Source organism: Engystomops pustulosus, chromosome 1 (genome assembly GCF_040894005.1).
Source record: "Engystomops pustulosus chromosome 1, aEngPut4.maternal, whole genome shotgun sequence".
In the NCBI taxonomy this organism is placed as follows: Eukaryota; Metazoa; Chordata; class Amphibia; order Anura; family Leptodactylidae; genus Engystomops; species Engystomops pustulosus.
The window spans coordinates 106,795,416-106,810,985 of NC_092411.1; the positions used below are offsets into that span (position 1 = coordinate 106,795,416).

Consider the following 15,570-nt stretch of genomic DNA (forward strand, 5'->3'; position numbering starts at 1 on the left):
TCAATTTAATACAAAATTGTTGTACAATATATCAGCTGTCAACATAACCGACTGATGTCACGCATTTCCTTAGAATAAGAGTGACTGTTCTATCAAAACAGCATATCTCTGCTTGGCATGCTATTCTACTAACATGACACACAAAACTTTTTAAAACTTCTCTATTACCCATGCCATGTCAGAAAACTGTATTATAAACATACTGAATTAGTCTTTTTAAATCAACGTAATATTTAAACTTCGATAAAAAATCAGTAAAAAATTACTATATTTATTTATGATAATGTTTCCATTTCCAGGTCTAGTGACAAAGGATTTTTGTCCAACAAAGATCACCTCCCAGTCACTCATATTGTGATTACTGACACCGATAGACCGCAATCGGAGGCTGCTTATAAACTGGGTCCTCTGCTATGCTGGGGAGATAGTAAGTACAATCCAGTGTATGTTTCATTCATGACTATGAATAAAAGTTTAATAACTATTAGCATTGTTGCTACTTTATAGTCAGGGATTTTGTCAACCTTTACAAAGAAGTAATTATATTTAAAAGAAACCTACCGGGAAAAAAATTGTTTATATCTTCTTATGATGAACATGCTAAATTGATTAAGGACACCATTTTAAAACATTGAGGTCTATTTAAATGTGATGAAAATTTTGGTATATGGTTTCAGGAATACCCAGTTTGTGTAAAGGAAAGTCTCTAGATAATATGTTGATACATTCAGATATAGATCATAAAAATGTGACAAAAAGACATTTCTGCGGTCCAAACGTTTTGCTTGTATATGTTGTCAGCATTGTTCTGTTATTATTAAATGCAACACTATCAGCCACCCATTAAAGGGATATTGTATCATACATGGTTTTTTACATGCAATTTGAGCAATATGGTACACTTAAAATGCCCATTTGGTAAAATATATGTAGGGCAGACCACTCGCTTGGTGAAATTAAGGCTGAATGAGCATTGCTTAGTGATCAAGACTTTTAAGGTTAAATTTAAAAAAAGAGGACGAACAGAGGAGGAAAGACACACAGGAGACCACTAAAAAGAGATGCTATGGTAAAACAAAAGCATTGTGCTCATTTGCAATGGTTAGATTTTGCACTAATCTGTCTTTATGTGTTGATAATTCTTCCCCTTTAAGGCTGGGTGCTTTCCCTATAAGCTTTGGAGTTAGGTCTGCAAGGTCCATTTGCATGTTACAGAAAGGGGGAGGGCCCACGAAATGTAGAGGGCTCTAGAACACGACAGTCTCTTTCATGTGGCTAGGTTTGGAGTGGATTACTGTACAGTCTAATGGACTTTTGAAAGACTACAAATGGACTTTACATTCATGCACAGTATCAGTTTTTGGTATGTGTCATTTTGGATACCAATGCTTTGATAAAGAAAGGTATTTCACATCACATATAGTGCTTCTGTGTATATCTGATTGTCTGCATGTCTGGTAGAGGTGTGGGAAGGGCCTCCTTAACTTTTCCTGAATCCTTTTCAGTGAAATTGGGTCTGCCGTATTCATTTCTACAGCTAGTTTCACTGTGAGGTCACAATTGTGAAAGTTATTAAGATACCTGCAAAACATTTTAAAAATCCACCTGTCAATTTGAATGGTGTTACAATTTTCCTGTTTGACTTACAAACAAACAGGTGAATGCTTGTGTAATAAAAAAAATACATTTTACATGATGTACAGGAGGCAATGCTACACCTTACTTCAATGTAAGGAGAAAATCTTTTTCTGAGTTGCCTGTATATGTTTCAGGTAATTTCTATTATATATATATTACATAGGATATGAACTTAAGACTATAAAATAGTGAAGCATTCACTAGATTACCTCAATAATCCATCTCTATGGCGAAGGTAGAACTGGTAGAACTCCTCTAGGCGTAGAGGGTGCCCCCAGTCCTGACCACAAGCATAGGTATAAAAAGTAACAAGTTGGGAAGGGTTTCACATTTTATTTATTTCTAATTTATAATGCTAATATCAACTAGCAATATAAAATAAATTGCAATATGGCGGTATAGATAATAGAATAATAATCCTGTCCTGTCCTTATGGAATCTTCAAATATTAGAAATAATGGTCAATCTATCATAGTACATTATTCCATCAGTACCCGGGGGCGTCATCTGGGCCTGGCAATTTGTCTATTTTAGTGGTGTCGAGGCGGCGCCGCACCTCCTGACATTTATTTGAGGATTTACATCAATCCTGATTATGTCATTTCTAGAGATGAGCGAACACTAAAATGCTCGGGTACTCGTTATTCGAGACGAACTTTTCCCGATGCTCGAGTGCTCGTCTCGAATAACGAACCCCATTGAAGTCAATGGGAGACTTGAGCATTTTTCAAGGGGACCAAGGCTCTGCACAGGGAAGCTTGGCCAAACACCTGGGAACCTCAGAAAAGGATGGAAACACCACGGAAATGGACAGGAAACAGCAGGGGCAGCATGCATGGATGCCTCTGAGGCTGCTTAATCGCACCATTATGCCGAAATTATGGGCAACAGCATGGCCATGACAGAGTGACAGAATGAAGCTAGATAGCATGTAAAACATCCAATAATTGACCCTGACACTATAGGGGAGGGACGGCATGCAGAGGCAGAGGCAGCGGCAGCAGGCTAGAGAGTGGCATGGCGACATACCCTAATTGGACTCAGGCTTCAAACCAATGGGTGTCAGAGAGGAACCAAAGGAGGTGAGCAAGAAGCGCTCAAATAATATCGGTACATGATAAAAGTTTGCCAGTATATTTTGTGGATTACACAGCAGGGTGGCGACAAAGTTAACATGGAAGCCATGAAAACAACCCAAAATTCTGCCTGACACAGCTCGTTTGATAAGGGGACCATGTATGCTTACAGTTCATGCCAGTCGCTGCACTGGCTGCCAGTCTCCTTTCGAATACAGTTTAAAATAATAATAACCCTCATCCATAAAGCTCTGTATAATGCTGCACCCCCCTACCTCTCCTCTCTTATCTCAGTCTATCGCCCAACCCGTGCTCTTAGATCCGCCAGTGATCTTAGATTAACCTCTACCCTAGTGCGGACCTCCCACTCGCGTCTCCAAGACTTCTCTAGAGCTGCACCAATTCTATGGAATGCTCTGCCCTGGACTATCAGACTAATACCTAACCTCCAAAGTTTCAAACGTGCTCTTAAAACCCATTTCTTTAGGCAAGCCTATAACACTCATTAACTGCATGAAGTTTTAACTCTTCTACTAACCCGTCCTGTGTCGTCCTCCCATCTGTTATCCAGCAACCAACAGGCACCAGACTTCTCTGCAGTCCCATTCACCCTGGACCTGGTATATAAGATGACGGCTGAGTGGTTCAAGCGACAGCAATTCCATTTATTATATTTTGTTCTATTCCCTAAGAAGAATGGCTTGACCGTTAAATATTCTTTTACCTCGTGTTACCCCATCATCTTCATAAACCGTAAGCTCTGGCGAGCAGGGACCTCACTCCTGTTGTTCCATACAAATGTTGTGCTCTGTTACAATACATTTGTATTTGTTTCCTATGATTTGTAAAGCGCTACGGAATATGATGGCGCTATATAAATAAAGATTATTATTATTATTATTATGGAGGCAGTGAACTAGTAGTAGATTAAAGGTGCTGCAACTATGTTAGTTGGATCTTGGGATGGAGCTGGCGCTCTGCAGCCAGGCGAGCTTTTGCCAATCCAAGCCCCTGTCTCTAGGCTACTCCCCAAACAGCACTTCTAAGAACCTTTTGTATAAGATCAAGTGTAGTAGCGTTCTTATAAGTTTAGGATATGGCGGGTGAGGGGAATGTAAACAGATGCGCAAGAAGCGCTGAAATAATATCCCTAAATGGTAAAAGTTTGCAAGTATATTTTGTGGATTACACAGCAGGGTGGCGACAAAGTTAACAACTTTGATGTGGAATGCCCTGTAATAGCTCTTGGGCGGTGTGCCTTTTATCGCCTAGGCTCAGCAGTTTCAGCACCGCCTGCTGTCGCTTAGCGACGGCACTGCTGCTGTGCCTAGAGCTACCGACTGATGGCGCCATGCCCACGGATGGTAATTCGGAGGAGGAGGAGGTGGAGGAGGGGTGGGAGGAGGTATAGTAGGCCTTTGAGACCTGGACCGAGGTAGGCCCCGCAATTCTCTGCGTCGGCAGTATATGACCAGCCCCAGGGTCAGACTCGGTCCCAGCCTGCACCAAGTTAAGTGTAGTAGCGTTCTTATAAGTTTGGGATATGGCGGGTGAGGGGAATGTAAACAGATGCGCAAGAAGCGCATGATGCGCATGGAGCTGGCGCTCCGCTGCCAGGCGAGCTTTCGCCAATTCAAGCCCCTGTCTCTAGGCTACTCCCCAAACAGCACTTCTAAGAACCTTTTGTATAAGATCAAGTGTAGTAGCGTTCTTATAAGTTTAGGATATGCCGGGTGAGGGGAATGTAAACAGATGCGCAAGAAGCGCTGAAATAATATCCCTAAATGGTAAAAGTTTGCCAGTATATTTTGTGGATAACACAGCAGGGTGGCGACAAAGTTAACAACTTTGATGTGGAATCCATGAAAACAACCCAAATTTCTGCCTGACACACCTCGTTTGATAAAGGGACGATGTATGGAGGCAGCTATATGGACGACTTTTGGAGGTAGCAATGGAGACAACGTGTGGAGGCTGCTATGGAGACAATTTAATTTGGATAGTGCCTGTATGTGGCAGTCCCAAACATTTTTCAAACCAGAGGAGCAGGTAGGTGGCCCTCCAGTAAAATGGAATAGATTAAGTGCCTGTATGTGGCAGTCCCAAAAATGTTTCAAACCAGAGGAGCAGGTAGGTGGCCCTGCAGTAAAATGGAATAGATTGAGTGCCTGTATGTGGCAGTCCCAAAAATTTTTCAAACCAGAGGAGCAGGTAGGTGGCCCTCCAGTAAAATGGAATAGATTGAGTGCCTGTATGTGGCAGTCCCAAAAATGTTTCAAACCAGAGGAGCAGGTAGGTGGCCCTGCAGTAAAATGGAATAGATTGAGTGCCTGTATGTGGCAGTCCCAAAAAATTTTCAAACCAGAGGAGCAGGTAGGTGGCCCTGCAGTAAAATGGAATAGATTGAGTGCCTGTGTGTGGCAGTCCCAAAAATTTTTCAAACCAGAGGAGCAGGTAGGTGGCCCTGCAGTAAAATGGAATAGATTGAGTGCCTGTATGTGGCAGTCCCAAAAATTGTTTCAAACAGAGGACCGGGTAGGTGGCCCTCCAGAAAAATTAAATGCATGAAGTACTATAGCAAGAGCCAGTGGGCCCTGTCAAAAAATAGCCATTTTCCTCTGCTTTACTGTACAAAGAGGAGGAGAAGGAGGAAAATGAGGAGGAGGAGGAGTGGATCAATTATTCAGGTTGAGCTTCCTTCACCTGGTGGAGATTGGAAATTCTGAGAAATCCAGCCTTTATTCATTTTAATAAGCGTCAGCCTGTCAGCGCTGTCAGTCGACAGGCGTGTACGCTTATCGGTGATGATGCCACCAGCTGCACTGAAAACCCGCTCGGACAAGACGCTAGCGGCAGGGCAGGCAAGAACCTCCAAGGCGTACAGCGCCAGTTCGTGCCACATGTCCAGCTTTGAAACCCAGTAGTTGTAGGGAGCTGTGTGATCATTTAGGACGATGGTATGGTCAGCTACGTACTCCCTCACCATCTTTCTGTAAAGATCAGCCCTACTCTGCCGAGACTGGGGACAGGTGACAGTGTCTTGCTGGGGTGACATAAAGCTGGCAAAAGCCTTGTAAAGCGTACCCTTGCCAGTGCTGGACAAGCTGCCTGCTCGCCTACTCTCCCTCGCTACTTGTCCCGCAGAACTACGCACTCTGCCGCTAGCGCTGTCAGAAGGGAAATACTGTTTCAGCTTGTGCACCAGGGCCTGCTGGTATTCATGCATTCTCACACTCCTTTCCTCTGCATGGATGAGAGTGGAAAGATTTTGCTTGTACCGTGGGTCCAGGAGAGTGAACACCCAGTAATCGGTGCTGGAATAAATTCTTTGAACGCGAGGGTCACGGGATAGGCAGCCTAGCATGAAATCTGCCATATGCGCCAGAGTACCAACGCGTAAGAATTCACTCCCCTCACTGGCCTGACTGTCCATTTCCTCCTCCTCCAACTCCTCCAACTCCTCTTCTTCTGCCCATACACGCTGAACAGTAAAGGACTCAACAATGGTCCCCTCTTGTGTCTCACCAACATTCTCCTCCTCTTCCTCCTCATCCTCCTCCACCTCCACCTCCTCCGATATGCGCTGAGAAACAGACCTGAGGGTGCTTTGGCTATCAACAAGGGAATATTCTTCCCCTGTCTCTTGTGACGAGCGCAAAGCTTCCGACTTCATGCTGACCAGAGAGTTTTTCAACAGGCCAAGCAGCGGGATGGTGAGGCTGATGATGGCGGCATCGCCACTGACCATCTGTGTTGACTCCTCAAAGTTACTCAGCACCTGACAGATATCAGACATCCACGTCCACTCCTCATTGTAGACTTGAGGAAGCTGACTGACCTGACTACCAGTTCTGGTGGAAGTTGACATCTGGCAGTCTACAATCGCTCTGCGCTGCTGGTAAACTCTGGATAACATGGTCAGTGTTGAATTCCACCTCGTGGGCACGTCGCACAACAGTCAGTGAGCGGGCAGTTGGAGGCGGCGCTGCGCTGCCCTGAGAGTGGCAGCATCTGGGCTGGACTTCCTGAAATGCGCACAGATGCGGCGCACCTTCGTGAGCAAATCAGACAGATTGGGGTATGTCTTGAGGAAACGCTGAACTATCAGATTTAACACATGGGCCAGGCATGGCACATGTGTCAGTCTGCCGAGTTGCAGAGCCGCCACCAGGTTACGGCCGTTGTCACACACAACCATTCCCGGCTTGAGGTTCAGCGGTGCCAGCCACAGATCAGTCTGCGCCGTGATGCCCTGTAATAGCTCTTGGGCGGTGTGCCTTTTGTCGCCTAGGCTCAGCAGTTTGAGCACCGCCTGCTGTCGCTTAGCGACGGCACTGCTGCTGTGCCTAGAGCTACCGACTGATGGCGCCGTGCCCACGGATGGTAGTTCGGAGGAGGAGGTGGAGGAGGGGTGGGAGGAGGAGGAGGCATAGTAGGCCTGAAACACCTGGACCGAGGTAGGCCCCGCAATCCTCGGCGTCGGCAGTATATGAGCAGCCCCAGTGTCAGACTCGGTCCCAGCCTCCACCAAGTTAACCCAATGTGCCGTCAGCGATATATAGTGGCCCTGCCCGGCAGCACTCGTCCACGTGTCCGTGGTCAGGTGGACCTTGTCAGAAACGGCGTTGGTCAGGGCACGGATGATGTTGTCTGACACGTGCTGGTGCAGGGCTGGGACGGCACATCGGGAAAAGTAGTGGCGGCTGGGGACCGAATACCGAGGGGCGGCCGCCGCCATGAGGTTGCGAAAGGCCTCGGTCTCTACTAGCCTATAGGGCAGCATCTCCAGGCTAAGCAATCTGGAGATGTGCACATTAAGGGCTTGGGCGTGCGGGTGGGTTGCACTATATTTGCGTTTCCGCTCCAGCGTCTGGGGTATGGAGAGCTGAACGCTGGTGGATGCTGTGGAGGATCGTGGAGGCGACGATGGGGTTTTTGTGGCAGGGTCCTGGGCAGGGGGCTGACTAGCAGCTGACACAGGGGAAGGAGCAGTGGTGTGCACGGCCGGAGGTGAACGGGCTTGTTGCCACTGAGTGGGGTGTTTAGCATTCATATGCCTGCGCATACTGGTGGTAGTTAAGCTAGTAGTGGTGGAACCCCTGCTGAGCCTGGTTTGGCAAATGTTGCACACCACAGTCCGTCGGTCATCCGGTGTTTCCTTAAAGAACCTCCAGACTTCTGAAGATCTAGCCCTCGCCGCAGGAGCCCTCGCCACGGGAGCTTCACTAGTTGACACATTTGGCGCTGATGCACCAGCTCTGGCCCTGCCTCTCCGTCTGGCCCCACCACTGCCTCTTCCAACCTGTTCTGGTCGAGGACTCTCCTCCGTCTCAGAAGCACTGTGTTCACCCGGCCTCTCAACCCAGCTTGGGTCTGTCACCTCATCATCCTCCGATCCCTCAGTCTGCTCCCCCCTCGGACTTCCTGCCCTGACAACAACTTCCCCACTGTCTGACAACCGTGTCTCCTCATCGTCGGACACCTCTTTACACACTTCCACTACGTCAAGAAGGTCATCATCACCCACAGACTGTGACTGTTGGAAAACCTGGGCATCGGAAAATTGCTCAGCAGCAACCGGACAAGTGGTTTGTGACTGTGGGAAGGGTCCAGAAAACAGTTCCTCAGAGTATGCCGGTTCAAATGCCAAATTTTCCTGGGAGGGGGCAGACTGGGGGGGAGGAGGCTGAGGTGCAGGAGCTGGAGGAGTGGCGATTTCGGTGACATGGGTGGACTGCGTGGAAGACTGACTGGTGGTGGACAAATTGCTCGAAGCATTGTCAGCAATCCACGACATCACCTGTTCGCACTGTTCTGGCCTCAACAGTGCTCTACCACGAGTCCCAGTAACTTCAGACATGAACCTAGGGAGTGTAGCTCTGCGGCGTTCCCCTGCTCCCTCATCAGCAGGTGGTGTCTCACCCCGCCCAGGACCACGGCCTCTGACCCCTGCAGTAGTTGGACGCCCACGTCCCCGCCCTCGTCCTCTACCCCTAGCCCTCGGGTTAAACATTTTTAAAATGAGAGTTATAACTTTATTTTTTTTTTTACTTTTTTTTGGTTTTTTTTGTGTTTTTTTTTTTTTGTGTGTTTTTTGTTTTTTTTTGAGTTTTTAAAACCAAACAATGCTATCCTATTGCTATGGCTATTTTCTAGCCAAGTATCAAAGCACACTACTATGCCAGATGAGATGACACTGAGTTAGTGCCTAATTGAAATCCAACCCCTACTAAATTTTCCCACTTCGGTCTTTGCTATGGATATGTGCGTCACTAAGCGCAGAACACAGCGGTCGCAAGTCTCACTACAAATTGCTCAGAATTGGCTAGTACATGCACTGCAGAAAGTACAGCCACCAGCAGATCAACCAGAAATCAAATATATAGAACGCTACTGTATGCGTAAGTAAGCTCTTTGTATTCTCCTATGGCTATTTTCTAGCCAAGTATCAAAGCACACTACTATGCCAGATGAGATGACACTGAGTTAGTGCCTAATTGAAATCCAACCCCTACTAAATTTTCCCACTTCGGTCTTTGCTATGGATATGTGCGTCACTAAGCGCAGAACACAGCGGTCGCAAGTCTCACTACAAATTGCTCAGAATTGGCTAGTACATGCACTGCAGAAAGTACAGCCACCAGCAGATCAACCAGAAATCAAATATATAGAACGCTACTGTATGCGTAAGTAAGCTCTTTGTATTCTCCTATGGCTATTTTCTAGCCAAGTATCAAAGCACACTACTATGCCAGATGAGATGACACTGAGTTAGTGCCTAATTGAAATCCAACCCCTACTAAATTTTCCCACTTCGGTCTTTGCTATGGATATGTGCGTCACTAAGCGCAGAACACAGCGGTCGCAAGTCTCACTACAAATTGCTCAGAATTGGCTAGTACATGCACTGCAGAAAGTACAGCCACCAGCAGATCAACCAGAAATCAAATATATAGAACGCTACTGTATGCGTAAGTAAGCTCTTTGTATTCTCCTATGGCTATTTTCTAGCCAAGTATCAAAGCACACTACTATGCCAGATGAGATGACACTGAGTTAGTGCCTAATTGAAATCCAACCCCTACTAAATTTTCCCACTTCGGTCTTTGCTATGGATATGTGCGTCACTAAGCGCAGAACACAGCGGTCGCAAGTCTCACTACAAATTGCTCAGAATTGGCTAGTACATGCACTGCAGAAAGTACAGCCACCAGCAGATCAACCAGAAATCAAATATATAGAACGCTACTGTATGCGTAAGTAAGCTCTTTGTATTCTCCTATGGCTATTTTCTAGCCAAGTATCAAAGCACACTACTATGCCAGATGAGATGACACTGAGTTAGTGCCTAATTGAAATCCAACCCCTACTAAATTTTCCCACTTCGGTCTTTGCTATGGATATGTGCGTCACTAAGCGCAGAACACAGCGGTCGCAAGTCTCACTACAAATTGCTCAGAATTAGCTAGTACATGCACTGCAGAAAGTACAGCCACCAGCAGATCAACCAGAAATCAAATATATAGAACGCTACTGTATGCGTAAGTAAGCTCTTTGTATTCTCCTATGGCTATTTTCTAGCCAAGTATCAAAGCACACTACTATGCCAGATGAGATGACACTGAGTTAGTGCCTAATTGAAATCCAACCCCTACTAAATTTTCCCACTTCGGTCTTTGCTATGGATATGTGCGTCACTAAGCGCAGAACACAGCGGTCGCAAGTCTCACTACAAATTGCTCAGAATTGGCTAGTACATGCACTGCAGAAAGTACAGCCACCAGCAGATCAACCAGAAATCAAATATATAGAACGCTACTGTATGCGTAAGTAAGCTCTTTGTATTCTCCTATGGCTATTTTCTAGCCAAGTATCAAAGCACACTACTATGCCAGATGAGATGACACTGAGTTAGTGCCTAATTGAAATCCAACCCCTACTAAATTTTCCCACTTCGGTCTTTGCTATGGATATGTGCGTCACTAAGCGCAGAACACAGCGGTCGCAAGTCTCACTACAAATTGCTCAGAATTGGCTAGTACATGCACTGCAGAAAGTACAGCCACCAGCAGATCAACCAGAAATCAAATATATAGAACGCTACTGTATGCGTAAGTAAGCTCTTTGTATTCTCCTATGGCTATTTTCTAGCCAAGTATCAAAGCACACTACTATGCCAGATGAGATGACACTGAGTTAGTGCCTAATTGAAATCCAACCCCTACTAAATTTTCCCACTTCGGTCTTTGCTATGGATATGTGTGCCACTAAGAGCTAAACACAACGGTAGCAAGTCCCCCTGCTAATTCCTCACAAAATGGTACTAGATGCAAATTAAAATAAAAAAAGTAGAACGTTATTGTAGCCCTAAGAAGGGCTGTTGGGTTCTTTGAGAATCACTCCTGCCTAACAGTAAGCTAATAGAACACCCTAACGCTTTCCCTGACCAGCAGCAGCTCTCTCCCTAGCGGCATCCAGACACAGAATGATCCGAGCAGCGCGGGCAGCGGCTAGTCTATCCCAGGGTCACCTGATCTGGCCAGCCAACCACTGCTATCGACGTGTAAGGGTACCACGTCATGCTGGGTGGAGTGCAGAGTCTCCTGGCTTGTGATTGGCTCTGTTTCTGGCCGCCAAAAAGCAAAACGGCGGGAGCTGCCATTTTCTCGAGCGGGCGAAGTATTCGTCCGAGCAACGAGCAGTTTCGAGTACCCTAATGCTCGACCGAGCATCAAGCTCGGACGAGCATGTTCGCTCATCTCTAGTCATTTCCCATGGGATATTCCTAGGTAAAGACGGTTGGGAAGGCTTTCCCACTCATTTTTAATTTATAATACTAATATCAACTAACAAAATAAAGTAAATTGCAAATGACGTTATAGATAATAGAATAATAATATAAAAGTGACAAAGCTAAACTTTTATTTTAAATTTTTAATTTCATTATGCAAATTTCACCAGTATCTCTTAAGCAGTGGGGATACTGCAAAGTGGTTTCACTATCAAAATACTGAGCTGAGCTGGTACTGAGCACAAAAAATGTGCTGAAAAACCTCAACTCGGCTTATAGAAAAGTCAATACTTTAAAAAAAAAAGCTTACATACTCCCCCTCCAGCGCTGCTCCCCTGATGGCCGCGCTGCTCCCCTGATGCTAGCGCTGATCCCCCGATGTCATCACGACTCCTCTTCTTTCTTCTGTAACAGGTGGCAGGATGCGGCCAAGTTATCTCACAGCCGGCAGGCGCATAGTATGACGTCGGCAGCGGCCGTGTCATACTACGCGCCTGCCAGCAGATAACATGGCCGCGTCCTGCCACATGTTAAAGAAGAAAGAAGAGTAGCCGGTAATCCAGAAGAGTAGCCGCAATGACATCGGGGAGCACTGCTGCGCATCGGGGCTGCCGGAGGGTGAGTATGTAAGCTTTTTTTTGTTTTTTAAGTGCTTGGCTGGCTTTATGCTTCGGGGGCAGAATGGGCTGGCTGTATACTACTGGGGCAGGCTAGGCTGACTGTATACTACAGGGGGCAGAATGGGCTGGCTGTATACTACAGGGTGCAGAATGGGCTGGCTGTATACTATAGGGGCCAGGCTGGCTGTATACTACTGGGGGCTTGCTGGCTATATACTGGGTGGGGCTGTGACCAATGCATTTCCCACCCTCTCCTTATACTCGAGTCAATAGGTTTTCCCAGTTTTTGGTGGTAAAATTGGGGGTCTCGGCTTATACCCGGGTCAGCTTATATTCGAGTATATACGGTAATATAAAGATTTTTAAATTATTGTTGCTTCATATCAGAGATCAAACTTCTTACAAGATTATCAAGTAGTACTGACATGAAAACTGGACTATTGGATACTAAATTACTTGACTTGTTAATGTCTTTAATAATTAAAGTTTTAACATTATGTAACGAGAAAACCTTTGTATGTGGGTTTGGATAGAGAAAGAATACATGAATTAAATTCTATTAAGTAAAAGTGAAGAGCAGCAGCAATTCAAGTCAAATACAGGGTAAAAAGCAATTAGAGAATGATGATTCACACGCTTATGAAAGAAGACCGAAAAGTCAGACAGGCTCTAGATACATGCAAAGTCCTTGAAACGAAAAGAAGTTTGAAAAAGTAAATTAAAAAAGACAAGCCTAAAATAGAACTTTAGTGGTATTCTATAAGTTATCATTGTGCATATATAAAGGAGCTTGCAAATACCGGTACTTGCATGAACACTTTGAAAACTACTCTAATAAACAGAAAAAAATGGTTTACATTTACTTGTTCATGACATTGTAAAGTAAACAGGATATCTGTTAAATACCCTAAAAATATATCATCGGTAATGAAAATGTCTAGAGTATAGAGTATAGAGGCAACACTGGACAGTATAACAAAGTTAAAATTTAGACTTTTTCCAAATGCTTGACCATAACAATATAACCCAATATAACCCAGAAAACAAATACAATAATAATATTGTCCCTGGGGAATAGGATTTTCTAAATTTTGGGCTGTCATGGGAGCAAGAATTAACAATACATTTTTATTGTAGGCACCATTGACAATTCCTATGTTGACCATTGAAGTTTGGGGCTAAAATTCAGTAAATTACCAGTATTTAGAGAGCCTCACTAGAGGTCACAGTAGGCAGAGAGGTCCGTTTGTAACTAGGAGTTGTCTGTAATTTGAGTCTTCTTAAGTCGGGGACTGCCTGTTTTTTACTTTAAGCTTCTTGCTTGTTTTACAGTAGTTAGGGCCTAGCATAGTAATACTATTTATAAATACCTTGAACTGTTCTGTTATTTTGGCCTCTTTTATTCAGCAAGCATGTGGTAACATGAATGGAGTTTTAATGCCTAATATGTATGATAAACTGAACGCTGAAAAACTTTCTGAATTGCATCATAAGGTAGTATTCTCAAATAAAATAGAAAATCTCAAATATTACTGTACAAATTGCTACAATCCTACAAAATCAAGGCTTATTATGGTATTTACAATGAACCTGAATGCTGAAGTATATATGGCCCAATATTTTCTAAATAATACAGTGTGTGTGTCAAAAGAAATTAATACAATGTGGGAGATTTGGCCTGGTAGAGACAGTGGTAGCGGAGATTTGTGATTTCGTTCAAGACAGCGACACTCCAAAACAGGTCTCTCCTGCCTTTCTTCAATCAGCAGGTACAATATGAAACAGCCTTTACATTCAAGCTTCAAACATAAACAAAATCCTACCTGTCTGGGTGTTAGCTAAACAGAGAGTTTCCCTAACTCACCACTTACATATAAAGTCACCTGCAAGGTCATCACTTGTTCCAGGCATGGAAGTGTGTGCTCTGCCGGACCGCCTTTCAGAGTCAACACTCTCAGCCCTGCTCAGCAGATTCATGCAGTCTGATTAGTCTGCTCCCAGCACCTGTATCCAAGGTGCTGAACAAACCAAAACCTGTCCACAGGGAGGTGGAATGGACCGCCCCACTACCAGCATGCGAATCCATTCCACATAAATCTGTCCCAGGACAGTTTTAAACAACTGCTCCAAAAAAAAAAATAACTTTTTTGAGTCATACTCCCCAGATTTACAGTGTTCAGCTAGATGGTTTGTCATTAGGAGAACCCTCTGCCATCTTTTCTGTTTCCAGGCTAACAGCCAGCTGTAGAGTATGCAATACATCGATTGCCTGGGTAAGCCAGAGTGTGAGAATATCTCAGAGATCAGCTTACTGTAGGACACATGGACATCAGTTGTCTTCATGAGACAATTAGGCAGATGCTAAATGTTGACAACAAAGCTCTTTCCAGTCTTGGAAAAGAAAAGTTAAAATACTTAAAAATATTTGGCATTTATCACCAACATATTCTCTAAACGGGTAATCATGTATGTTTGAATTATGTGATGAAAAGCAACAAAAGTTTCTACACTGATTAAAATGTAACCCATTGCACTCTTCACAGGAGCACAGATTAATATGGGAGGGTTGTTCAGGATTAAGGTGGAGAGTCTTAGTTTACAAAGATAACAGTTCTTTAATAAGAAACAAAAAATTGAAGATGATGATCTCATTTGTTGGTCATCATTAGGGTAAAAGAAACTTCCATGACCCAAAGCTGAAATTTTCATTTAGACAAGGACTGAATTAGTTTTGAGTCAAAATTAGCTTTAATAATTGTAAATGTGAATAGTTTATTATTAATAGTAATTCATTCTATATATACTGACTAATAAAGCTTACACATAAAGTTTACCAAAAGTTTGAACAAACTTACTATAGATATGGAAATGCATAGATCAATAAATAGTACGCAAAAGCAAGTAAGAAAAGACCAGAAGCAGGCAACAAAAATATGCATTACTTTAATAAGATTTGTTCTAAAAGGAACTTTAAGAATCATTATTATGGATCCATGTTTATTGAATACACTGAAGGAAAGTTTCATAGCTTAAACTACCTATTACTGCAGGCAGAATAATGGATTTAAAAGTTGCTTCTTTGTTGAATTTGTAGACTTTTATCATTTAGAATGTTTTTGAAAAGTAAAGGAAAAAAGTCATTTCTCTCATGTTAAAATTCATTTATAAGTCGATTGTCAGTAAGAGAAATAATCTCTCATATGAAGGTTGACTTAAGGATGTATAAAGAAAGAAAATAAAAAGAATACACAGCGTACAATAGAGCGTTTGGGTATTATGCAACTGTGGTAAATAACAGACCAATGTAGGGGAAAAGGAATTTCCTGCTTTCATTGTCCATGGAAGGTAATAATAGGAGCTGATTAATGAGAAAGATAAAGTCACAGTTGAGAGAATCAATAAAATCCAAACTTGTGGGAGAGATGTAATGTTAGTGATTTACACT

General features: G+C 43.9%; 1 protein-coding gene across 2 annotated transcripts in view; it reads left to right on the plus strand.

Moving 5' to 3' along the window:
• Nucleotides 1-15,570, plus strand: part of CNTNAP4 (contactin associated protein family member 4) — a 215,702-nt gene that overhangs the window by 163,322 nt on the left and 36,810 nt on the right. For both annotated transcript variants that reach the window (XM_072150804.1, XM_072150805.1), the window contains one exon: nt 300-427. In XM_072150804.1, the coding sequence (XP_072006905.1) occupies nt 300-427 (128 nt within the window). The remainder of the gene's footprint in view (nt 1-299; nt 428-15,570) is intronic.